At 46.3% G+C, this 27,728-nt stretch overlaps 1 protein-coding gene across 4 annotated transcripts in view; it reads left to right on the top strand.

Annotated features, from left to right (window-relative positions):
- SHROOM2 (shroom family member 2) overlaps positions 1–27,728 on the top strand; it is a 904,672-nt gene that overhangs the window by 659,496 nt on the left and 217,448 nt on the right. For all 4 annotated transcript variants that reach the window (XM_078657588.1, XM_078657592.1, XM_078657589.1 and 1 more), the window contains one exon: positions 7,977–8,083. In XM_078657588.1, coding sequence (XP_078513714.1) covers positions 7,977–8,083 — 107 coding nt within the window. The remainder of the gene's footprint in view (positions 1–7,976; positions 8,084–27,728) is intronic.

Here is a 27,728-nt window from a genome sequence, read left to right as displayed (position 1 = left end):
GCTTTCTTTGTGGGTGTGCGTGTCGAAGAGCCCAAAGGTGGCTTCCTGAAGTAGCGCCTGCCCTTTCTCTTGATGCTCTACCTTGAGTGAGCGCCTCTTGGCATCCACTTTTTAGGGGTCCCGGAGGCGCATGGTCTGCAGATGGTCTTGATATTTTAGGGAGGAAGGAGGTGCACACGAAACTCACTGGTCAAAGATTGTGCCACAGACTGTTCCACGCAGGCCGACTTCTCATGAAACACTCCAGATGAAGAAAACGTTTATTGGCAGAGGAAAAGTGTAAAGTATACTCCGGTGACTCTGAGTATATTTGAAGTACTTTATTGGCAACTCTGCATCTCACATCTTCAACAGTATACAACTATCTTCAAATCACTGCAATCCCAACTGTCCCCACAGAGGATTCCCATGCCCCATTCATTCTACCTACCTCACAGCGATGTAAGATACATTCCAAACATGGAATGCATCAACACCACAAAAATGCAAGTTTTCTAGCTGCTAAGGCAAGTTCAGTGGGTCAGCACCCAGCAATTTCAGAAAGTCAAGTAGCCATGTGTACCCATATGAGAGAGGGCCTTTGCTTCTTACACAGCTCGTGTCCTCCCTGTGGCACCAGTTGCCTTTAACAACTGGTCTAGAACTGTGTCTTCAAACCATACAGCTGGGGGCCACAGGTCCGTAGCTGCCTCTCCTCCAAAGAGGCATTGGGAGCAGGGAGCGGAGGTGAGTTGCTCTCCAAGCAAGAACTCTGCAAAAACCCGTTTTATTATTGTTTTATTCTTCTTGTGCCGGGGCTTGAGGGCAGTGCAAGGGTAGTGACAGGCTTGTGGGGAAGTGTCGGCCACTACTATTCACTGCGTAGGTGGGTTTGTCCGGCAGTCTCTGGCCAGCCAAACCCACGTGCGCAGCGCAGCTCTCTCCAGCCCCAGCTGCATTGTCGGGTTGGAGATAGCAGGCACAGGCTCCCAGTCTGTCTGGGAGCACAAATCATTGGCGCCTAGCCAATCGTGAAGCTGCTCTCATGCATGAGAGCAGCTTCAGGATTGACCTCAGGGCAGTATGGGAGCCAGTGCTTGCCTGCACAGAAGAAGAGGAGCAGAATAGCGCGATCCTGGTGGGCGGTAGGAAAGTTATTTTTTCATTTTATTTTCTTATGTGTGGTGTTGTCCCGCTTTCCTGACACGAGCCACTAATGGTTGGGAGTGAGGCATCCTCGCCTGCGTTCAGGTGGGCACCACCCACGATCAAGAGAACATGTGCGAAGGCAACCTCTCTCACCCTGTAAGAGGAAGATAAACAGGCCTGTGGGGCCATGATAATGCCCAGACAGCACCTCGCTCTTCCCCCAGCAGGTTCCAGCTGCTGCGTGGCCCAGTCCGTCTTCCCTATCATTTGTTCCAGCATGGCTATCAACAACTCCCCCTGCCTTTTTTTTGTGTGGAGTGCAAAAAAACGATGGATTTAGGCCCAGATCCTTGTACTGGGGTGAATGTATGACATTGTTCTACATTCTGTCCATCAACTGTGGTTTTTGTAATTTTCACCCCGAGTGGGCTGGGTATGCTCAGACGTGAGTCCCAGGCTCTCCACACCACTGGAGTCAAGCTATCCAGGCTGAATGAAGGCTGATAGCCAGAAACCGGTCCTTGGATGCTTGATTCCGGTCTGGGAAGGACATGGCTTGGTAGTTCGGACTGGACTGTTCCCTATGAGGCACAGGGTCAGAGCTGATTTCCATATAGCCAGTGTCTAACCCAGGATGGTGTGGAGTGCAAAAAAACGATGGATTTAGGCCCAGATCCTTGTACTGGGGTGAATGTATGACATTGTTCTACATTCTGTCCATCAACTGTGTTTTTTGCAATTTTCACCCCGAGTGGGCTGGGTATGCTCAGACGTGAGTCCCAGACTCTCCACACCACTGGAGTCAAGCTATCCAGGCTGACTGAAGGCTGATAGCCAGAAACCGGTCCTTGGATGCTTGATTCCGGTCTGGGAAGGACATGGCTTGGTAGTTCGGACTGGACTGTTCCCTATGAGGCACAGGGTCAGAGCTGATTTGCAAATAGCCAGTGTCTAACCCAGGGTGGTGTGGAGTGCAAAAAATCGATGGATTTAGGCCCAGATCCTTGTACTGGGGTGAATGTATGACATTGTTCTACATTCTGTCCATCAACTGTGTTTTTTGCAATTCTGGTTGGGAGTGAGGCATCCTCGCCTGCGTTCAGGTGGGCACCACCCACGATCAAGAGAACATGTGCGAAGGCAACCTCTCTCACCCTGTGAGAGGCAGATAAACAGGCCTGTGGGGCCATGATAACGCCCAGACAGCACCTCGCTCTTCCCCCAGCAGGTTCCAGCTGCTGCGTGGCCCAGTCCGTCTTCCCTATCATTTGTTCCAGCATGGCTATCAACAACTCCCCCTGCCTCCCCCCCAAACACCAGCCTGTCTTGACCAGCGCTGAAAAGGCCTTAAGAAGGGGGAGAGGTTGTGCCATAACTGCCAGAGCTGCCGGCTGTGAAGCTGGGGAACGATTTTTGAGTCTCGGCGTCTGCTTAACACCCTGTGGTTCTTGGCAAATCACTTAAGCATGTAGAAACAAAGAGGATAACCTCAAAACTGCCCATTTACAGTCTCCTCTGCAATGTCTTAGCAATTAACTTCAATACTCCACAGCATGGCACCTCTCTTTAACGAGAGAGAGTTCACCTGCACTTACTGAGCAGCTCTAATCGGAGCATAACAGCTGGTCTTTTCCAACTTGGGAGGAGGTGGGAGAGATGAATGCAGAGCGGCTCTGATTGGAGCACAAGAACTGGTCCTTTCTGGCTTGGTGAGAGGGACGAATGCTGCTATAAAATGCAAGCAGCTACAGGCATGGAGCTGAACACACACCCACAATGTAACACTAGCACTAAAAAATAGTCCCCAAAGAAACAGATGAACAACCAAAGCGTAAATATACAGCACTTGGTCCCTGCTCCTTGGGAGAAACAAAAGAGAAAAAGGATGAACAATGAGGCAGGACTGGCCATTAGCAAGCAAGGATGCTTAAAGGACACAAAAACACAAATGGAATGCAGGGGAGTGGCTTTAAGCCCACAAGAGAAGTATATACTAGGGTGTATATACAAGAGGTCATGAATTCTCGACCTAAAAAGAGAAGGGAACCCTGGATAGTTCCCAAGATTTACGTGGAGAGCAGTTCCTTTTGATGGAACTCTCTAGAACACCACAGACACTCTAAATCTGCTCAACTCAAGTAGTTGTCTTCCTAAATATTGAAAACTATCAGAGGAATAAGTAACTGGATAGAAGCACAGGAGACGTAGGCATACAAAAGATGGTCTTTATTTCTTCATGTACAGCGTAAGGACCCCAGCCACAGCTGTTCTTCTCAGTACCTTCACTCTGTCTCACTTGGAGCTCGCCTCAGAACGTTCACCACTGTGACATTCTTACAGCAGGTCATAGTGGTGTGAACCACTACAAATACAGGGGAAGGGGTGAGTGGCAAGGCCAGGGTTCCCCCTATGGCAGAGGATACCACATTATCCTTGTGCCTGGACAAAGCCATACCTATCTGATTAGCTCTAATAAGAGCGAAGCATGTGTAAAAGGTAGCTTCCATTCATTCCAGGTTGGCTAGGATGGTATTTTACCAATCCAAAGCTGTAGAACTGTAATCTTACAAGCTAGGGTCTGAAGCAGAAGAACTAGCCATCAGGTTGGATAGATCTTACTAGCCAGAATTTGGATCACATTTTAACCCTTGAAGTTATTCATATCTAACTTGATCAGATGTTGTGAGAATGAAGTACTTCTCATGCTACCTAAAGTTTACCTGCTCAGTTCTATTGACAGTAGAGATATCCATCATCTAACAGAGATATTAAAGGCTTAGTCTTTTGATTATAGAACTATCTTTTAGGCATCTAATATCAACCGCCTAGGAAATTGATGTCCTAAGACTATTTCAAGGGTGGTGTGCCTTTATCGATGTTGAGTTTTAAAAGTCTATGTAAAAGCACTGGCACTAACATGTATTCCTTTTAACCAGTGTATTAGGTTGAAAAAACAAAAATCACCTAATGTAGTGTAAGACTATATTTTATTTGAGAAAAACGAACTATTTTCATGTTTAAGGAAGGCATCTGTCTTTTGTCAATAAATATCAGAAGCTGGAAACTTCATTTGGAAAAGAAATACTGCTTGATTTATGTCAGTTCACGGGTATTTATACTGTATTCAGCTTTTGGTTGTTACCAATAATGCTTAGAAATAGAAAGGTTTATAAATGAAGCATTTGTTACTATAAGCAGTTGGAATTATGCGATTGTACGTCCCCTGCTATTTTCGCTTAATTATAGCTTTGCCACATTTGCCACATAATCCATCATCTGCGGCATGCTCTGCAGATTTTAACAAAGAAATGGTATTGCTTGTTCAAATGGTTCAAAAGTTACAAAAAATACGGGGACATGTGTTGCAGCGCAGTGGAAGACACTTTCCAAAGCTGGAATGGTCACCTTTCTGTTGCGTATTGTTATATTTAGGTGTTGAATTGGTACTAATGAGGTGCAAGTAATGCCCAGAGAGTGCTACCAAGTTTAAAAAGCACAAAATAATGAAATAATACTATTACAAAATGTGCCGCACTTTGCTGCATAATTTGCCTTTTCTTGAGGCATAATTTACTCAACCCAGCTGCATAATTTGGTCCTCTCCTGCCGCATAATTCCACTGGCCCTGGCTATAAGGCAAGAAAGTGACTGCACTGTTCTTATGCACAATGTGCGACAGAAATTATTTAACAGAAATTCAACTTGTTTAGTAAGGGAATGTATTTGCTGAAAAAAAAAACCTAGTAGGGGCAGAACTACAGGCACAAGCTCAGCACCATTTGAAGTTTTGTTGGGTATGCAGCCCAGCAACTTTCAGTAGTCAATAATGTTTTGACCCTGTCATCTAATTCCTAGCTGTTGTAGGTGTATTACTTTTGTCGGGTTCGGATTGCTAGTTGACTGGCAATGATCTGTTAAAAAAGTATAGAAGAGCTAATTATGGGTGGAAATATGAATACATAACATCTAAGATATTGTGATGAGCAATGTGTGATATTTTATCCTATAATTTGTATTTGCATTTGGAATTTGTAAGGTGCATTATACCCAAGGGGTTGAAAGCACTAGCAGTAAGAGAAGAAGCTGTAATGTGAGAAAGAGACACAACCTAATCATTTTAGAAGGGAGAAAAGCCAGATTTTCAGTTCCTTACAAAACACCATATGGGAAGGGATACCAGCGATGCAGGGAGGTAACCTATTCCTCAGCCTGGCTGCAGGTACTGAAAATGTCTGCCCTCCCCATCTGGCTTTCTGAAATCTTGGTGTATTTAAATTTCTGAACGAGGACGACCTCAACAATCTATTGGGAGTATACCATTGGACGGCCATTCTCAGGGCAAACGGTCCCTCCAACTGCAGGGCGGAGTGAACTAAGCAGAGGGCTTTGAAGGTCACACGATTCCTGACTGGCAGCATTTGGAACAATCTGAAACCTATTCAGAGTAGATTTATTAAGGTTTAAATGCAGAGAATTGCAGTAATCTCCCCTAGAAGGAATAAGTGTGATAACTACCACCACTGTATGCTGTTCAGGAAGAAAAGAGAAGATCTTTTTTAAGATTCAAACGATAAAAAAATGGCGCTCACAGCCATCTTGGCCTGGGATTCAAAAGAGAGGTTACTGTCAAAAATGACACCTACATTTTTAGTTTCAGTAACCAGACGGGGTAAGGGGCCGCAGGTCTCTGGCCAGCACAACTCCCAACCTTACCGACAATTGCTCCCCAAATATAAGAATTTCTGCATTGTTGCCATTCAGTTTTTATATTCCAGGTGAATATTTGAGTCACGCAAAATTTCACTCTATCTGTTACCTCACGCATGTCATCTGTAATAGAGACAATAATTTGGGTATCATCAGCATATGACAATACTTGACAATGCGCCGGTAATTCAGTGCTCAATTACCGGCGCAGACGTGAGGCGAAGACCAACGCGACCAAGTGGAAGAACATATCCAGTTCGACAACGTTGGAATTCATAAAACAGTCACCCTTTGCTGCCAGTGCAGTTGGTGGAATAAAGAACATCGCTCAGACGAGCAGACATCAGCTCAGAAAATAACAGAGGTCTTCGGACGAGAAAGGTCACCATAATTCCAAATAGTAAGAGAAGTAAAAAAAAATCGAAATATTGACACCACAATAAAAAGAGTGGAAAATCAATATCACGATTTGCCATGCTAAGGCGATATATTATCCCGTAATCTTGGTCGCGAAGGACAAAGCCCACGACCATAGAGACAAAATCATAGAAGAATTTAAAGACACTGAACCCAGTTGAGAGGTACCAGACGATTGCAGGCGATATCCACGCTATACTACAAACACCTTAACACTTTAGAAGGATACCATTCACATGAAAGTGAGGACCCCGCTATTGTCCTGATGAAGGTGTGACCTTATCTGTGGTACCAACACCGAAACGCGTTGACGCACATGGAAATAGAGAATCCAAGCAAAGCCTAGAAGATACCAAATACCTGTTAAATTAAGTACTGTGGTAGAAATATATGCAGTGTGTAAGGCTATTAGATCCCATTAATTGGTAGAAACATCATTCGAACCATCATATGACTAGGGGTGTATTTTTCTGTTCTGTTCTGTATGTTTAGTGTCATCGATAATCATTGTATTGTCAGATATATATGCATTGAATTAAGTTTTTTATGTACTATTTTTAAATTGAAAAGAATGTCTTTTTTGTATTCTTAATTTTCAAATGTATGAGATGTTTTTATATTGTATGTTTTCAGAATAATTGTCTCTTCTGAAATTTTAAATTTTGGAATAGAATCTGTACCTATTTTAATAAAAAGATTGTGAACGTTACACTTTAGTCCTTGGCCTGTCCCTTTACAACATATGTATGGGTGAGAGGGCACTTAGTTCACAGAAATAACTCTTCTTTCACATACCATTGTTTCAATTATTACTCCAGGGATATTTTGATAGACTTGCTTGGATGAAAGAGTGAAAGGACTGAGTGGTGAAAGTGAATAGATTAAAGGACCGGAGAATGCACAGGTGGAGAATAGTGAATGGATGAAAGGTTCAAAGAAACACATTAAAATATGGATGGATGGAGCAATGGGCGGATGGAAAGGTGACGGGATGGTGGATGGCAGGATAACTTGGCAGATGGAAAGAGGGCGAAATTAACTATTTTAACGAGGGCCACATTTTTCACTTAGCACGCTCGGTCTGATTAGAGACGTTTTCGGCAGTGGGTATTTCAATTGTCTGGGTACTCCCTTCCCCTCACCACATTCTGTAGTGGGGCCCCATCAGTTTGCGTTACGCCACTGATTACACTGTCGCGATGTGTGAGGGGTGGCTAATTGGGTGGCATAACGAGGTACTAAGACTGTTAACTGTTAATGTACTAAGTACACACACACATGACGTTTTCAAGTTGTGTGTGAAAACCTGCGCGAGGTAATGCCGAGCCACAAGAGCCGGGTTTTAGTGGTGGTTTTTGAAGCATTGTATTCCATTTTGGTGCCCCGGTGTCGTGAGTGGGACTGAATCTGGGAAAGATCTGACACTTTTGCCTGTAGCTGTCTGCTTATGCTTCTCCCCCTTCAAGGGAGAGCAGTGTTCGCGCTCAGCGCTGCTGGGGCTGGTCGTGCTGCGAGAGTCACATGGTACAGGGGTGCACTTGGAGCCAGGCGAGCATGCTAAGACACGGCACGTTACTGACTTCGTGTACAGTCAGGCAGACCAGCCCCTGAAATAAAGACGCTCTGCTCAGAGTACGTGTGCTTGCGAGGCTCAAACTTGGTGGTGACTGACTGTGTTTCCATGCCATGGTAAAAACCGCTGAAAAGAAATCATCTTTTTGCAGGGTTCATCCATCGATTCAAGGGGGCAGCCCGAGGCACCGAGGGGAGGAAAGGAGCATGCTTCTGGCGAGAGCCGCAGCCCGGACGCAGGGAGATCGAGCGCTGTGAGGTAAGGTGCATTCCAGACGCTACTTGGGAAGGGTGTGAAATGTCTCCAGCCTGGCGCGTCGCGCCTTCAAATGCATCTATTGATAATTGCAAGCCTGCACTGCAGACAGGTGCGGGGCTATGCACGGCGTGCTTGTGGTGCTACCCCATGGGCGCCACTCTCTTTCCTGTGCCCATTTTGAGTATTTGAGACAGACACCGAGGTTTCGCCCTTGCATGTATGGAAAAAAGGTTTCTGAAGCAACTTGTGTGATCTGAACAAATTAACCACCTTGTGAAGATGACATGCATGATGCATAACCCCCCCCCCCTTCTCCCCCTAACTTTCCCAACTAGCACAGGGTGCTCCAGTTTTTGACATGTTGTGGGTACTTAAAATGCAGCGTGGAAAGGTGGTCTAATGCCCGCAGTTTGGTTAAGGGCACACGGAGGAATTTGCGTCAACCGTCCCCTGTCCAACGGGGTCAGGTGAGGACCATGTCTTCATGCAATCAAATATCTGGCAGGAAAACGCCTGACTGCAGAGATATATTTGCTATTTTAGACAGTGAGGCATAGAAAGCTGCAAAATAACAGCAGCCCAGCCGCAGCACTGCACGCCACCGGCATGTTAACATTGCATATTCCTCCGGCTGCCGCCGTGATTCACTGTTTGTCATATCTGTGGCAGGCGCGAGAGCTTTGTATCCAGGTAGAAAATGTAAAAGAGGGGGAGAGAGAGAGAGATGAAGGGGGAGTCGGAGCTCCCCTCAGCCGCCACAAACGGTACTGTAAAGAATAGCTTTTTGTATTAACCACTCTCTTATTAGAGATTCATGCGAACGCGGGGAGAGCAGGAGGGGTAGATCCGGCCAGGGGTGGAGATGCAGGCGTTTCTTGGCAGGTGTTAAAGCACCAAGCAGCGTTTCCGGGTCTGAACTCACTGTATAAACACGGTTAATAACCGGCACCGCACAGATTATCATCAACAATACACCTACGCCGGCACCGTGGCCGTGCCGAGCAGCACAAACCCTGCGTTATACGGCGGCCGCGTCGCACACGTGAATCACATGCCGGGGCCCGGTCTGTGATAATGTGCTCTGTCAGCTGCCTTTTCCGAACCCTGCAGCGGGGGCGTTCATTGCATCGCGTGGTGAGGTGCAGGTTTAGCTCGTGTGTATAGTCTGACAGCTATCATTTCCGCGCTGGGCGGAATGGAGGAATGCAGCAACTATAGTTTGCACGGTTTGCTCTCAGGAATCCCAATCCACTTGTGTTTGCACTGAAATGCACAATGTGTAGCGTCTACATTGCGTCACGTGAGAAATCTGTGTTTCTCAGGTGTTCCCAGCAGTGCCTTTTTGATGTTCAAATAACAGGACATGTGTTGATCGCCCTCTCTCGTTTGTTTACTAACGCTTTGCAGACAGAGGCAGCTGTCAGTCACGGATCCCTAGAAAAGTCTCATCTCGGCTAATCCTCCTAAATCGGTGCTCGACTCTAACGAAACGTAGATCTGGCTCCCGGAGTTCATCCAGCATAGTAACGACACGATTATTGGTCGAGAGCGGAGACTATTCCCTTGCACATAAGCAATAGTAGAGCAGTTCAGAGAATCGTTTCTCCCATGGCAACAGGACTGGTGCTGTTGTTAGGGCTATGCTCCTCCATTCACTGCCTGCTAGTGTCTTCATGTGACTCCAAGCATCTCGCGCCTGCCAGCCAATCCATGGCCTGTCGTGCTACCAATCGGTGTATTTCGTTCTGACCAATCCAGAGTCTCACCATTCAACCAGTGCCAGCTCTGCCTTCCATCCAATCCCAGCTTTGTTGTTATTGTGTGTAAACCTGTATCTCAAACTGCCGCAAAACTGTCTTTTCTGCTTGATTCGAACCTTTAGTTCACTAAGGCACAGCAGCAAGCGTAATCAGCTCCATGTCCTGAAAGTAGCAACATTTTAGTTGGTCCGTGGACTCTGCCACACCCCACCTGTCATTCATTTAGGTAGAAAACCTGGAGGCAGACAGACTAATGGTCTTACCAGGGCAGCAATTTGACACGGGCTGCAGGACAGTTTTGTGTTCTAGCACACACTGTATTCTGTTCGGTTGAAGTGAACACTGCTTTGTCAGCTGTCCTATCAAAGTGAACTTTGACTGCTTTTATTTTGAACCATATTAAAGTTAATCATCGAAATAAACCGTTGCCACAAATTTTGTGTTTCAACAATGACTATTAAAAAAAAAAAAATCCATCCACATTTCTGAAAATAATTACCGAAGGTCACCACAGTTGTCGAGAAGTTGTATACAAATGTAAACTTTGTCAGTAAAGGGTAGGGTCTGAAAATGAGAAGTATGAGCCAAACATATAAATAATAAACACCTGAATTGATTCAACTCGTTCAGATATAAACCCTTTGTTAAAGACCCATCAAGAAATATGGAGATATTTGGCATCATCTTTCTGTTTATTGTGCCTAGGCATAGCAATGTCTCATTCTATTGAAATTCCTTTAACGTCTAAATAAAGCTGTGCACTGGCTCCTTTCATATCTATCCAACCGCCTGAGAGGAGGGCAGCCTCCAGAGTTGTAATAACCATCAGTATGAGGTGCTGAATAATTTCTCAAGAGATGACATCTTCTTCCTCTTCAGGCCACACTCACTGAATGACAGCCTTTGCTCATGCCGAGCAAGATCTGGAGAACCCGGAAATAACAGTGTGTCACTATCACAAAAGGACGCACAAGGCTTATCGTGAAAGAGTGGGGTACTTTATGCGTCTCTCTCTACCTGAGTGTAAATATCCTCGGTGATTACTTCATCTTAGAATTTTAAGATATGGGATGATGAGGTCTCACCCACATAATGTGGCATGCTTCATCATCGTCCTCCTCATCCCACCCTGGTAAGGTGGTATTATCAGGGTAGGCTCAACCTTACAATTGTTGAGGGAGTTCTTAAGATATAACAATCTTCTGAATAATGTTTCGGGAATTCAGTTGTACTCTGAGAATACCTTAAGGTATACCACAAGGATTACATTTATAAGGTGGTACCTTAGGTGTAAATAAAAATACTATAAGGTATAGTGGATGCCATTGGGTCCAATGCCACTTGCATCCTGTGGTTTGACAAAATGTTTCTGCCATTCTTCAGGGCTCTACAAGTATCCCTAGCATATACTATGTGTAAAGAATCAAAGGCAAGGTCATTCCTTCCCTTTCATGTACACATGTAGGATAAAACACCATATAGTTAAACACTCATAAATGACAAACCGCTCCAGTAGTTGTGATAGAAGCCATAATACATTCATATAGTGGCACGTGTGATGGTCGTGACACTGCCAAGGCAAACACACACCATGCAAAACCAAGTGTTCCAATACACATGTTGAGCTTACATGCAACATTTCGTGAGTGCATTATTATCTTACTTTATTTGGGTTGTACATGCACGTCCTGGTCTAAGCAGGGGTGGCAACTCCTGTAGTCACATACTACGAAAAATGTGAAAGATTAATAAGAAGCACAACGATAAGTCGATTTGTTATGCCCAGCCTGTGCCGTATCTTGTGATGGGGAGACGCACTGTCTTGTAATCCTGATTCAATTCAGACACTCCTTTCCAAAGAGGAAACCATTGTATTCACAATTGCTGAAGAAAGGGGAGGAAACAAAAGCATTTGTTCGTTTGTAAAGCCTTTCCCTGTTCTGTAAGGTAGCGGCTCCAGAAATTCAGTCGTCCCCATGCGACTTAGTTCAACAAGGAGATGCACCCATAGTCCACCTGTCCGACCCCAGTCCTCAGCCGAACTGTAGATTAGCACTCCTCTCGAAATCCCAGCACATGTACCTGGTGGTTGCCATGTTTGGGAGTGGCCTGCCATCCTCCCGGGTGATCGCGATTATGTGACCACTCACGTCATCCGCGAGTGGAGTTGTGATCCGCCATAAACTGTTGCCTCCTGTAAATGGGTTATATCTTCTCCTCCTTACATATCATATCCGGCATCCAAAAAGCTGACCCCCTCCTCCAAATGGGGTGGGTGTCTCAACGTATTTATCCATGAGACACGGGTTGATTGAGGACTACCAAAAGCTGTAGTACCTTATGGCAGTTGTAGTTTTCATCGTTTACAAAGAAGTAACAGATCAGTAGATTCCCATAACGTGGGTTATAGCAGGCCGTGACTGCATGAGGTCAGCAGAGCTAGAATAGTATTTAAATCTACTTGTTAACTGTTCTGTATTTACCAATGATTAACTTTATTTAAAAGAATTGTTTACTTTATTTGAAAAGGGGATGTTCTTTTAAACTTGACGTGGCACAATTACAATACCTGTATTTCTTGTTATACATGAGATAGGATGACTCTTTGGAAAATAGGCTTCTCTTTATGTATGGTCAGTCTTCTTCTTACTATCTGCCTATCAGTCCCCATGGTATTTTGTCAGTAAGCCTCTGTATGTCCGTTCTAAGTCTAACTACCCATCGTTGTTAGTATTTGAAAAGGGCTGGTGCCATGATTATGTGTAAGGGTTTCAGTCTCTCAATCACACACCACCCATTGCCATCCTCAGTATGATATTTCTCGACGAAGTGCATTGCTAACTTAGTACTTTCTTTTCTGCATTTTATTGTTACCCTGTGTTAGTTAATTCTTATTCGTATTTTTCTTGTTGTCATACATATGTTTAATAATCTGCATGGGCATCTTAACACATATATAACATTACATGAATTACAATTTGTGTAGTTATTTAATTCACAAGTGATCTGGAGTCTCAAGTCCAGGGGGTTACATTTATTGGTGGAACAGCATATCCTGCAATTGCCACACGGTTGGTGACCTTTAGGAGCCGGTATGTTCAAAAGAGCGGGTAGATTGTTCACCAGTGGCTGTTTCTTGGGGCTCGGGCATAGCAGCCTGTCTTGTAAGTTCTGACCCCTTCTAAATGAGAACATATGTTTGCCTATTCTTAATGTGCCGAAGTCCGAATGTTCCAATGTTTTCTGATCAATTGTTTCAATTTATTTGAACTGTGGCAATAAGTCCTTACACAAATCTGTCTTGTCACCGGAGGTCTCTTGTATGTCATCAGCAATGCCTCCCTATTGTTATTACTTGCCGTCTTCCTTGCTCTCCTAATGATCTTTTCAGGGTAATGTTTTTCTCTCAGTTTCCCACTCACTTTCTCAGCATGTCTTTGAAAACTTTCTGTGTCGGTACAGTTATGGCTCAATCTCAGGAATTTCCCAATTGGAATACTTGCTACCCTCAGAGAACAAGGCTGGAAACTCTCGTAGCAGAGTAAGCTATTCCTATCTGTTGGTTTATAAAAAAACTGTGTTTTCAGAGTTCCTCCGTCTAGATATATCCTTAAGTGCAAGAATATCTCTTATTGACTCATGTCCATTGTGAATTTGGGGAATGGATATAGGCTGTTGACCCACAAGCTGAATCCATTAGCCTCTTCCTCAAGCCTCTCCAGATCACAAAGATGTCCTTTATATATTGTTTCCATAATCACATTTCAAAATTATGGAAATACATGTTTACCAGACTTGGGAGCGCATGTGCTTCCCATGGAAGTGCCATGTGTGTGCAATTAAAATTTGTTTTTAACCACAAAACCTCAGGAAGGACCTGAGGAAGGGAACTAGAGGCACGGGGTACTAGGAGAGGCAGCCTCCAAACTATAATGTTTACCACAAAAGAGCCGCTCCTAGTATGATGACCTAGGTACTACAGTGTAATAGTGTTAATTTGTGAGTGCATGCCTCTCACAAAAAGTGAAAGACTGATCTTACACACCACCTGGTGTCATGCTTCATCATTGATCAGTCCTCGCCCTCTAAAAACTTAGTTTGATAGAGGGCGGGCATACACCTGAAGACAGGGTTGCACTTCTAAAGCTACGTGGGGGCCCTTACAAAAATGTGAAGTTAAAATGCCATTACAGATGTCATACTTATTTTAATGTAAGTGGCATCTGCATGGTGTTTAAAAACAATGGTCGGTGTGATGGGGGATTCTATTGTACCCCCACCGTACTATAAGTGGTCAACATGTTTCTGCCTGCTGGCCCCAAGGGGTCCGTGTTATTCATCATGACCTATACTGCATAAACGGGCACCGCCATTAACGTGCTTTTTTGGTGAGGGTTCTACTTGGTGGGATGAGAAATTTCACTCGCCACCATATATGCGACTAAATTTAACGCCTGTAGGAAAATTCACCTTCCTATTCAAACACATCCCTGTCAATACCACATGAGCATAATCTAACACAAAATCAGTAGGGGCTCATCTGATTCCTGTCCCTTGGTTTGAATAGGTTTTCAATTACCTCTAAGGTGCATTCTTTTTTTTTTTTTTTGTAACTTTTTATTATTTAAAATACTAAGAAACAAAACATCAAACTAACAAGCAAGGCATTACAGTAATAATACAGCCATTAGGTCTGCGCTCAAGGAGGACAGGAGATACATAATAGCAGGAGAAAAGAGTCTTTGAATACAGATGAGGGGAGGGAGGCAGAGGTAGGATTGCATATGAACAGCACAGTATACCACAGCTAGAAGGAGTATAGGTCAGGGCGACTGGGAAGGACTCGGAATAGCGGTGAGCGGGGGCGTACAAATATCTCCACGGTATGAGTTCCAAGGGTTCCAAATCTTCCCCCATTTTTTGGGCCTGCCTCTTGCAACATACACTGTTTTCTCCCGAAACATGCACCAGTCCAGATTCTCTTTCCAAGCAGTCACTGTAGGCGGCCTTGGAGATCCCCATAACTGAGCAATATCCCTCTTCGCAACCATATTGGCCAGAGTCACCCACCGAAGCTGCGATACGTCATAGTCATTTGGACCCCATACATTCAATAAACATTGTCGGGCTTCCGGCATCATCACAACACCCGTAACTTCATCCATAATCTCATGTATACGTTTCCAGAATCGCACCACCTCAGGGCACTCCCATATGATATGGAGATAGGTGCCAAGAAGACCACACCCACGTCGACACATGCCATCCGTGGAGTAGCCCATATGAATCAGACGAGGACCGGTGACATAGATTCTGTGGAGGATCTTAAGTTGGACCAGACGGAGGCGGGCCGGAATTGCCACCTCCTTGGGAGAGGAGATCGCAGACTGCCGGTCCTCGTCATCCAGTTCAACACCGTCAGCAATCCAGGCCTCACGGAGGCGATCGAGCAGACTCGATCGGTCATTAATCATTTTTTTTGTAGAACAGTGAGATGGTACTATCCGGCACATAACCATCTAGGATACGATCTTCGAGGGGGGAGGAATCCGGAATATCACTACCCACTGGCAACACAGAGTTCAGAGCATGACGTACCTGGAGATAACGAAATCTTTCCCTGTCACTCAGCTTATACTCTGTTTGCAGATCCGAGAAGGCCTTAACCATTCCTTTAACCCAGAGATCACGCACTTTACCAATGCCGATCATGTCCCACTTATCAAATCCCTTCGTCCTCCATAGGCCACCCAGCTTCGCAGAGGCAAAGAGCGGTGTCGCACCAGTTAATTTATCACTCCAGCCCATAGCCGTCGTTGCGCTATGCCATACCCGCACGGCTATAGCGGTAGGTCCCGTGAGTTGTGAACGGGAGGATCCCGAATAGAGTGCCCTGTAGTAATCACCACCCGGGAGCAGCCACTTATCCATTTCAAATGCTGGATTCAACGCCGGGCCATACATCCCGTGGTTGATGGCAGCAAGGTGGGAAGCCCAATAATACCTGCGAATATCCGGGAGCGCTATACCGCCATCATACCAGGGAAGTGTCAATTTCGGAAGAGCTATGCGTGAACGTCCGTCCCATATCAGTTGCCTCTGCAACGATTCTACCTCCCGAAAATATTTCGACGGGATGACATCAAAACTATTCTGGAGGGCATATAGGAACCGCGGTAAGGACATCATCTTAAAAAGGGCCGCACGCCCTAGGGGAGATAACGGTAATTTACGCCAACGCACTACATCGGAACGCAACCGTTGGAGCGGGGGGAGCAAATTACGTTCGTAGCGAACCGCCGGATCCATCGAGATAAACACACCCAAGTACTTAAAGCCGGACTGCGACAACTGGATGGGACAGCCCCGGGGCAAGCGAGGGACATCACCCGCAAGTACATAAATGTAGGATTTCGACCAATTAATGATAAGACCCGAGTTCTTCCCGAAGGAGTTAAGTACGTCAAACAATACGTTGAGCGATTTTTGGGGAGATGTAAGATACAATAAAATATCATCCGCGTACAAGGAAATGCGATCCTCAAATTCCGGCGTCCAGCGTATACCCTTCATCGAAGGTTCCCACCGCAACCAAGCGGCAAGAGGCTCCAACGCCAAAGCAAAGAGGAGCGGGGACAACGGACAACCTTGTCGCGTGCCCCTCCCAAGAGTAACAGGCACGGAGACGCGACCATTGACCACCACCTGTGCCAGTGGCGTTTCATACAGTAGTTTGACCCAACCAATAAAACCCGCGCCAAATCCAAACTTGGCGAGTACCGCCCAGAGATAAGACCACTCGATTGTATCAAAGGCCATCGTGGCGTCCAAGGACGCCAAGATGGCCGGTTCACGCAGCGTCGGGGCCCTCGCGAGAACACCATGCAGACGTCGCAAAGTTAATGCCGTGTTACGGTGCGGAATAAAACCCGATTGATCCGGATGAATCAGGTCGCTAACAACCGTAATCCGACGATTAGCAAGCAGTTTGGCAAGGATCTTGGGCTCCACATTTAAGAGCGAAATGGGTCTATAGGACGAGCAGCGATCTCGTGGTTTACCCTCCTTATGGATCACCACAATGGTCGGTAGAGGCTGATCTCTAGGGAGGGAGCCATTATCTCGCGCAGCCAAAAACATATCACAGAGATAGGGAGCCAAAGTATCAGGGCGTAACTTATACAGTTCCACGGGAAGGCCATTAGGGCCCAGAGCCTTTCCGGAGCGAAGGGAGCGCAGCGTGAGAGCCACCTCATCCACCGAGGGCGTGGCATCCAAACAGTCACGATCCGATTTCGACAAACATGGAAGAGCTATATCCCGAAGCAACAACCGCGAATCCTCTTCGGGCCTGTCGGACACCGAGGTGTAGACTTCTCGAAAATAATCAGCAAAGCATTCAACAATTTCAACAGGATCAGTCACTCTCACACCACTGCATGTCTCAATCACCGGAACCACTCGATTCGCTCTCTCCCTTCTATCCAGCCAGGCAATCAATTTTCCTGCTTTATCACCCACATCATAGAGCCGACCCTGCTGATCCCTACTCATCGTCTTTGCGGCATCCGTAACCAAAGTTTTATATTCCAATTGTTTAAGGCGAAGGACATGTAAAGCCTCTCGAGACACCTCCCGCTCCAATGCAGACTCCAGGTTTGTAATTTCAGTCTCGAGCTGAACAACTGCCTCATTCTTACATTTCTTGGCACACCCCACCAAAGACAATGCCTGTCCCCTGATCACAGTCTTAAAAGCTTCCCACAACGAGACAGGCGAGGATACAGAGCCAGCATTCTCAGCAAAATACAGATCAAATGATTTAATCAATTCAGCGCGAGTCTTCGGGTTAAGGAGATACCAAGGGTTAATCGGAGCCACCCTGCCTTCAGCCCCGATGCTAAGAGTAAAATGAAACCAAATAGGGGAATGGTCCGATATACCCCGGGCCAAGTGTCTAATCTCTCCAACCGAGGGGGACAGTGCTGCAGGTATCAGGATATAATCTAACCTAGAGAGACTACCATGAGCTCCCGAATGGAAAGTAAACTGTGTTTGCTCTGGATGCATTAGTCGCCAACAGTCTACGAGCCCCAATGTTTCCAAGAAGTCACCCAACCAGGATTGCGTAGCAGGTAGATCTCGGGGGGGATAACGGTCCATCCTGCCAGAATGACGGAGTTGAAATCACCACCCAGTATCAAAACACCCTCCGGGAGGCCCAGAACCATCCGCTCCAGGTCCGTAAAGGTCGTGGATTGTAAGCCCGGGGGGACATAAACCGATACCAACGAGACTGGCTTTCCCTCCCACCACCCGACAAGTGCAACATATCGACCCCTGGCATCAAGGATCACATCATCAACCTCGAGGGGGAGGGAAACCCTAAGCAGAATACCCACTCCTCTAGAACTAGACGTGAATCCAGAATGGGCAGCAAGACGATAACCCCGTCTATTAAGAGCGTGACACATGTTTCCTACCAAGTGTGTCTCTTGTAGCAGAACGACATCAGGCGAAAGGCGCTGCAACAGTTGCATAACCACTCCTCTCTTTATGCGATCCCCCAACCCATTCACATTCCAGCATAATACCCTCAACCCTATACCCCCCATCCAGATCCACAATGAACTCCCACCGCAAAATGAGCATCACACCAGTGTCAAAAATAATGAAAGTACCTTGCCTTGAAAAAGAAAAAACGAACAATCCCAGAACATATCCCTCCCTACCCCCAAGGTTCCCAACACAACTCCCCTCCCACCCTGCACCCCTGCACCGACTCAAAAGCCACCCAATTTGCAGTGTGCCTGTCGCCCTAACAATACAAACAAAGAACTAATCTACACAAAGAAAACCCCAGAGGAGGAAAGGGTTCCGCCATCCCTGCGCCCTCCCAAGATACGAATGGAATGATCAAAAAAAGTCAGTGAGCCTCAGCTGGTCACGTTGAGTAGTGTTCCGGACACAGGCACCATAGTCATTCTCGGTCCATCAGTCCCCCTTCAGCACCACCAGCATGTTCCTGGCCAGCACGGCGAGCCGGCAAAGTGTCCAACCAATCACTCGCTTCCTCAGGCCTGACGAAGAAGAATGTTCGATTGTCATATTCAACCCGCAGTCGGGCCAGGAATAACATAGCATATTTTAGTTCCATGTCTCTTAGTCGCCGTTTCACACCTTGAAATCCCATACGCTGTTTCTGGACCGATTGGGAAAAGTCCGGATAAAAGTTCACAGCAGCGTTCTCAAACTGCGTAGGGCCGCTTGTCCGTGCCGCCTGCAAAATGGCGTCGCGATCTCTAAAGTTGAAGATCCGTGCAATAATCGGACGGGGGGGAAAACCGGGCTTCGCCTGTCCCCCTGGCACTCTGTGCGCAAGTTCGATGGCAAAGAATTTGCTCAGGCCCTTGGGTGCAAGATGATTGAGAATGAGGTCCTCCACTCGAAGATCAGTGGCAAGGGAACTAGAATCTTCCGGGACACCAATAATACGCACGTTATTGCGCCGTGCGCGGCCTTCAAAATCCTCCAAGCGACGAGCAAAAAAGTCATTAGCAGATCGAAGGTTGCGCACTTCTGTTTGCAAGTCGGACACATCCGTGGTAAGGCTGGATGTCTTGAGGTCCAATGACTTCACTTTTTCATTCGTCTTGGCCAGGTCAGTGCGAATGAGGTTAACATCAATAGCCACCGTGTCCAACTTCAGAGCCAAGGCTTCATACTGTTGGCCAATAGAAGACTGGATACCAGCAATGGCGCCCATCACGTCCTGTAGCGTTAAGTCCGCCAATACAGTAGGATCGTCGACAGCCTCTTCCCGAGCCTTAGGTGCGCTACCAGGGGATCCCTTGGAGAGTGTATAGCGATCCATGACATTCGTCTGGGTTGAACCTCCACGGATAGTGGTCTTGACTTTCCGTTTCTCACCCTCAGGCTTGCCCGTCATGGCGAGTCGGGTGCCCCGGAGGGAGGCTTGGGATCTGGTCCAAATGGCTCCGTAAAATTCACACACAAGAATACAGGAGGCAAAGGTGAGCCAACGGAATCCACAGCCAAACAGCCGCCAGCTCGGAGCTCAATGAGCTGGCGTCTGAGCTCGTCCGATCAACAGACACACCGCAGATATGGGGCAGCACGCCGGAGAAACGAAACCGAAAGTGAAGTGAGGCTGCGGTCTGATCCCCTCAAGCCGTTGTTGTTAAATTACGACCTGGGCACTGCCACAACTCAAGGTCCAGGATGTTCCATGGAGAAGGCCGCAGATTTCAAGACGGCAAAACGCGGGGACCCTGCGTCCGATTTCGACCCAAAAACCTGCTAGTACATCAGCCGGGTTGTGTCTTCAATGATCTTCCATCAAATCAGGATATTGTCCAGGATAAATGCGGGAGGCAGCGAGGGTCCTCGGGAGCCATGTGCTCACGCGGCCATCTCGGATGCGCGCGAAGCTCCTCCTCCCCTCTAAGGTGCATTCTTTATGTATGTTTGTGTATAATGCCTCTACATCTTGGGTCATAAGTACTTCCGTTACTGGATAAAAAACTCAATATCTCAACATATTTAATATGTCTTTCGTATCTTTTTAAGTATGGGGGCATCATGTTTACCAGAGGTTTTATGAAAAAGTCTCAACATTGTGACAGTGCAGAGCCTATCCCTGCTACTATTGACAGCCGGGGGGTCGGAGTTTATTCTTTTGGACTTTGGGAAGTATATAGAAGTAAGGTATACAAGGCTCTTTTGTACTAAAAATTCTGCTTCTTCTTCTGTGACCCAATCATTTTCCAGAGCCTTGTTTACCAAAAAGGATATTTCCTCTATTATGTCTGGCATTCGGATCCCTACTAATGGCCTCTTTGCGATGGTGGTCGGAGGACCCTCCCACCAGCATCGTATTGGGAAGGTGTCAGACCGACTATATTTCAATGGTTCTACCTGCCTGATTACAATGCGACTGCCATCAGGCAGTTGGGAAATTGCTCTTTTCCATTGTGGCTTGTGCTCGGCCCTAGAATAGGAAAAGGGCAGTTTTCAAACAACCATGTACTGTGTGCTAGGCACCATGTGGTGCCTGGCACTTGGTGCATGGATGTTTGGGGGCACCACATGTGCCCCATAAGCCCAAACCGGAGACCCACAGGGTACGGGAGCCCTGCTAGGGGCTCCCAAAGTTCGATTCCGTCTGCCTTTACTTGGCAGTCTGCCCACCATGTAAAGGCAGAGGGAAGAGGAACATCGTCCTTCCGCAGGCACTGCCCCCATTGTAGGGATCATGGTCGGACCGATGCTCCTATGGGCTCCTTGAGCCTGCCAGAGGCGTCGATCGGTCAGACCGACCACATTGTAATGCGCTGTTGGACCACTATGCTGGATGTCGTAGGACTGCCACCGACATCCTGTCGGTGGCAGTCCCACCGACATCATAATCAGGCTGTTAGTCTTTTGTGGTATCTCTCATTTTTAAGAAGTCTGATACTTTCAGCATGGTACATTTCTTTTGATAGTATCGCCAGCCCTCCCTCCTTGTCTACTGGTTTTTATAATGATGGCGGTGTCTTTCTGTAGTTCCGCCTGGGAGAAGTTGTTAGAGATGTAAGGGAGTTAACTACATATATTGAGATGTAGAACAGCCCTTGTTCAAGGTCACACCTATGCCATTGGAGAAAGACACTTAATAAGTCACTGTATCTTTTTGACTCATAGACATGGTGCTTCCTTTTGAAAATTGTTTGTGGTAGATGGCACTGATAGGTTCTTAGGTAGTTTGGTGTGTTACAAAGAAGTAAAAGCAGTAACAAATACAGTATTTCTAAGCATACTATTTAAGCCGTTGTCCAATTTAAATAAAGACAAATTATTAATTTAATTTGTATTTGAATATGTGTCACACACAACTCTCTCTCTCTCTCTCTCTCTCTCTCTCTCTCTCTCTCTCTCTCTCTCTCTCTCTCTCTCTCTCTCTCTCTCTCTCTCTCTCTCTCTCTCTCTCTCTCTCTCTCTCTCTCTCTCTCTCTCTCTCTCTCTCTCTCTCTCTCTCTCTTCCCCCCCCCCCCCATCCCAGCAAGACAAAGTTAGAGTATCAGAGTGTTTTTTTCAATACGCGAAATATCTTTTCCATGGCTAATCTGCATTCCCAGGTCGAGGAGGAGAGCTTGTGCACTTACTTGGTGCACCCCGCTGAGAAGCTCATCATGTTATCTCTATTTACCAATCACGTATGCTTTTCAAAATCATTGAAGCAGAGTAAATGTACGCGGTATTATTAAGAATTGCAGAGTTTGCTAAAAGCTTTAGTAGAGGTGACTACCGTATGATAAGGCTGTTATCCACTATTAGTCATATGTTCCGCACTCATAGGCCTGGGGAAGATGTGAGGGTGTCTAATGAGGTCAAAAGGCTGTAAAGAATAACTGATCTGTGACGTCACGAGGGCAATAACACTTAAGCACCATTAACCCCAACTGACTCAAATACAGTCAGATTTCGGTCTGCTTCATGTCTCCACTTCAAGCTTTCATTGAATGTAGAATCAATTAACAGAAGCATCATCATTCAAGCACCCTCCGTATAGCACGCCACCTTCCTAGTAGTTCTGTACAACTCCATCCTCACATCGCTGATTGCACATCATCTCTGACAGCGTCACAGCGCCTCCCATCTGCCAAGGAGGTTTGCTCCTAACATGACGAAACATTTGGTTTAGATGCCTACAAACATGATCGAAAACACACCCACATACCCCCACCACCGCAGCCACCACCACCACCACCACCACCACCACCACTACCTCCCCCACAGTGCTACAAAGCCATTACTAATGGCAGATATATATATATACCATAACGCGCCAGCTCCCTACATGTAGCCATAGCCATGTCTTGCTTGGGAAATATGGTGTTCTTTCTCATTGGCTCTATTGTGACTCATGTAACTCTAATGAGTTTGGTACTTAACAGCTGAGTAACTGGAACAGCGGCGGGTTAATACTGCATTACAGTGTACAAAAGCACTACTCAGTACTTTATTTGCCTAACAGAGGTTATATCTCTCACTGTTTTCAATTTGTTTGTTATTGTCTGTTGAAAGCATGCCTTGCCATTTACTTTTATTTCTTGACCATAAAATTAACCTTTTGTCTTGAATTTTTTTCCTCAATTTTGCCCATTTGTCCTGAATTTTTACAGTGACTGCCCAGAATTAGCCTCCGTGCCAGTGGCGTGGTTTATCTGCAATGACCTGTCAAGGTCTTTCATATTTAGCAAAGTTTAGAAGGCTGCACATTGTTAGTGGGGTGTATTAATGTGAGCTATGTGGTTGTATGTTTAGAAGGTTGTTGAGTGTTGGCGCATCGAGTGTCATGCATTGGAGCTACGTAGGGTAGTGTTGTGTAGAGTGGCATAGAGTGAACTGGTGTAGACTTTATTGGTGTAGAGTGTAGAGTACAGTGGTGTAGAGTGAAGTGGCATAAAATTCAGTGACGTAGAAAGCAGTGGTGTACATTATTATTACATAGTGGAGTGCAGCGGCATAGAATTCAGTGGCGTACAATGCAGCATTGTAGAATGCAGTGGCGCAGATTAGAGTATTGCATGGTAGATTGGAGTGGTGCAGAAAAGAGTAGAGTGGATTAGAGAGAAGTGGTGTAGAGTGGCACAGAGTGCAGTGGCATAGCATGGTGCAGAGTAGACTGGTGTGGAGCGGTGTAGAGTTTAATGTGGTTTCCTTGAGTGCAGTGGCGTAGAGTGGAGTGTGACAGATTACAGTGGCATAGATTGGAGTGATGTAGAGTGGCGTAGATTTCACTGGCATAGAATGCAGTAGAGCAGAGTAGAGTGGCGTACAGTTCAGTGGCATAGATTGCAGTGGTATAAAGTGATGCAGAAAGCACTGTCATGAAGTACAGTTGCGAAGAGTATAGTGGCAGAGTGTGTAGTGGCGTTGAGTATAGTGGTGCAGAGTAGTTTGTAGTGAAGTAGAGTGGACTGGTGTTGAGTTCATTGGCGTAGAGTGGTGCAGAGTTTAGTGACATAGAACACGGGCACACTAGGCAATGTCGTAGAATGCAGTGGTGCAAAGTAGAGTGCAGTGGTGCAGAGTGGAGTGATGTAGAGAAGAATGGCACCGAGTGACCTGGCATAGAGTGGTGCAGAATAGATTGGCATTGAGTAGTGCAAACTAAAAGATAGTGAGTGTGAGTGTAATGGTGTAGAGTAAAGTGGCATAGAGTACATTTGAATAGAATGCAGTAGTGCAGAGTAGACTGCGGTGGTATAGAGTGCATTTGCGTAGAGTGCATTGTTGTATACTGGGTGGTGTTGAGTAGAGTGATGTTAAGTAAGTGGTGCTGCGTAAAATACAGTGGCTTAGAGTGGACTGGTGTAGAGTGCAGCGGCGTAGAGTACAGTGACATAAAATTCAGTGGCATACAATGTAGCATTGTAGAATGCAGTGGCATAGATTAAAGTGGTGCATATTAAAGTGCAGTGGTGCAGAGTAGAGTGGTATAGAGTACAGTGGCATAGAATGGTGCAAAGTGGAGTGATACAGAGTGCTGTGGCGTAGAGTGCAGTGATGCAGAGGAGTGGGCGTAGAGCGCATTGGCATACAACTCATTAGTGCCAAGTAGAGTGGCGTAGAATTCAGTGGCAGAGATAGTACAGTGATGCAGAGTGCATCGCAGTAGTATACAGTGGCCTGCAGTGGTATAGAGTGCATTCGCGTAGAGTGCATTGTTATTATACTGGAGTGGTGTTGAGTAGAGTGACGTTAAGTAAGTGGTGCTGCATAAAGTGAAGTGGCGTAGAGTGGTGTTGCGTAGAGTGGACTGGTGTAGAGTGCAGTGGCATAGAGTACAGTGACATAAAATTCAGTGGCATACAATGTAGCGTTGTAGAATGCAGTGGCATAGATTAGAGTGGCAAAACACACAAGACGGAATGTTGCACATTGGCAAAACATTCACCCCCAGTCACAGATCTGGGTTTAATCCATCGTTATTTTGCTCACCAAGCCACTCCAGTTCTGACATGGCCATATGCAATCAGTCTTGACCCTGTGCCTCATGGGAACAGTCCAGCCCGAACTGCCAAGCCATGTCTTCCCTGGACCGGAATCAAGTATCCTAGGATCGGTTTCTGGCTATCAGCCGTCTTCAGCCAGGATAGCTTGACTCCAGTGGCTTAGTGAGCATGGGACCCACGTCTGGGCATACCCTTCCCACATGAGGTGAACAGCAAAACACACAAGATGATGGACGGAATGTTGCACAATGGCAAAACATTCACCCCCAGTCACAGATCTGGGTTTAATCCATTGTTATTTTGCTCACCAAGCCACCCCAGTTCAGACAAGGCCATATGCAAATCAGTCTTGACCCTGTGCCTCATGGGAACAGACCAGCCCGAACTGCCAAGCCATGTCTTCCCTGGACCGGAATCAGGCATCCTAGGACCGGTTTCTGGCAATCAGACATCTTCAGCCAGGATAGCTTGACTCCAGTTACTTAGTGAGCACGGGACCCACGTCTGGGCATACCCTTCCCACATGGGGTGAACAGCAAAACACACAAGATGATGGACGAATGTTGCACAATGGCAAAACATTCACCCCAGTCACAGATCTGGGTTTAATCCATCGTTATTTGGCTCACCAAGCCACCCAGTTCAGACATGGCCATATGCAAATCAGTCTTGACCCTGTGCCTCATGGAAACAGTCCAGCCCGAACTGCCAAGCCATTTCTTCCCTGGACCGGAATTAAGCATCCTAGGACCAGTTTCTGGCTATCAGCCGTCTTCAGCCAGGATAGCTTGACTCCAGTGTCTTAGTGAGCACGGGACCCATGTCTGGGCATACCCTTCCCACATGGGGTGAACAGCAAAACACACAAGATGATGGACTGAATGTTGCACAATGGCAAAACATTCACAGATCTTGGTTTAATCCATCGTTATTTTGCTCACCAAGCCACCCCAGTTCAGACATGGCCATATGCAAATCAGCCTTGACCTTGTGCCTCATGGGAACAGTCCAGCCCGAACTGCCAAGCCATGTCTTCCCTGGACCGGAATCAAGCATCCTAGGACCAGTTTCTGGCTATCAGCCGTCTTCAGCCTGGATAGCTTGACTTCAGTGGCTTAGTGAGCACGGGACCCACGTCTGGGCATACCCTTCCCACATGGGGTGAAAAGCAAAACACACAAGAAGATGGACGGAATGTTGCACAATGGCAAAACATTCACTCCCAGTCACAGATAATTAGAGTTGTGCATAGCAAAGTGCAGTGGTGCAGAGTAGAGTGGTATAGAGTACAGTGGCATAGAATGGTGCAGAGTGGAGTGATACAGAGTGCAGTGGCTTAGAGTGCGTGGTGCAGATGAGTGGACGTAGAGCGCATTGGCATACAACTCATTAGTGCCCAGTAGAGTGGCGTAGAGTTCAGTGGCAGAGAGAGTACAGTGATGCAGAGTGCATCTAGGTAGTATACAGTGGCGTAGAGTATAGCGGGGTAGCTACAGTGGTGCAGAGTAAAGTGTGGTGGCATAGAGTGTGGTGGCATAGAGTGTGGTGGCCTAGAGTGTCATGGAGTAGATACAATTGTTTCAGAGTAGAGTCAAATGGTGTGTCAGTGGTGTAGAGTGCAGCAACAAAACATTCAATGGTGTGCAACGCAGTGCCGTAGAATGCAGGGGCGTAGATTAAAGTGGTGCATAGCAGAGTGTAGTAACAGAGTGCAGTGGCATAGACTGGTACAGAGTGAAGTGGCATAGAGTGCAGTTTTGTGGAGTGGTTCGTAGTGCCGAGAAGAGTGGCATAGAGTACAGTAGGGACAGTCAGTGTTGCTGAGTATGATGCGGTGGTATAGAGTACAGTGGTGCAGAGTAGAATGCAGTTGGGTAGAGTGCATTGACGCATAGTGCAGTGGTTTAGAGTAGACTGACGTAGACTAGAGTGCAGTGGCATAGAATGAAGTAGCGTAGAGTGGAGTGGTGAAGGGTAGAGTGCAGTGATGTAGAGTACAGTGGAGTAGAGTACACTGGTGAAAAGTGCACTGGTGTAGAGTGGCACAGAGTGCATTGTCATAGAGTAGAGGGGTATAGAGTTGAAAGTAGCAGATTGCAGCGGCTTCAGAGTGCAGTATTATAGAGTGGTGTAAAGTAGATTGGAATGGCGTAGAGTGGAGTATGCACAATGTTGTAGCACACTGTCATTCCAGACAATGCATTTTCAATTGTAATGACCCCTACATTTGCAGACATACCGTTTTACTAATAAAGCTAAGTAGCTCACAAACAGTAATGTGTGAAAAAGGCATCACCTAGTTTATTGATTTTTTTTGATCTTGTTAAATTATTTGTTCCCAACACACTTCAGAATTACCCAAAAAATGTGCTTCATTTGTGCGTTCCTAATTCTGAAATATTCTGAAATACTTGCACAGATCATTTAAATGATGTTCTGTTGTAGAAAACACTTTCTTACCCCCAGTATCCAGCAAGATTGTCACATGAATCCTCCCACTTTGAAGTCAGTCAGAGAAAGACAAGTAAATACCAAGCTCCCTCAGAAGATATGGCCGCCTGACTTTTGACCTCTGCAGATGTAACAAGATAAGGACAACATTCCCAGACCTGATTATAGAAAGGAGCACTTGTGAAAGAATGCAAGGAGAGTTGGTGTAAAAAGGCTTTGCTCCTTAGGAGGGACAAACTCACCCTGGACAGCCAAAAATAAATAAAGCTAGCAAATAGAAAGCCAGAAAATGTAAGTTACGAACCACAGAACCAGTGGTAAGCAATGGCCAGAGTGCACTCCCCGAGAAGCTTTATGAATGTCCCCAAGATGTCTCTAGCAAACCAGACAGCTGGTGTCTGGTAGGCATCA

This window comes from Lissotriton helveticus, chromosome 8 (assembly GCF_964261635.1).
Source record: "Lissotriton helveticus chromosome 8, aLisHel1.1, whole genome shotgun sequence".
NCBI lineage: Eukaryota > Metazoa > Chordata > Amphibia > Caudata > Salamandridae > Lissotriton > Lissotriton helveticus.
Note: the sequence above shows the minus strand (reverse complement) of the source record. Positions and strands in the feature narration are given on the sequence as shown.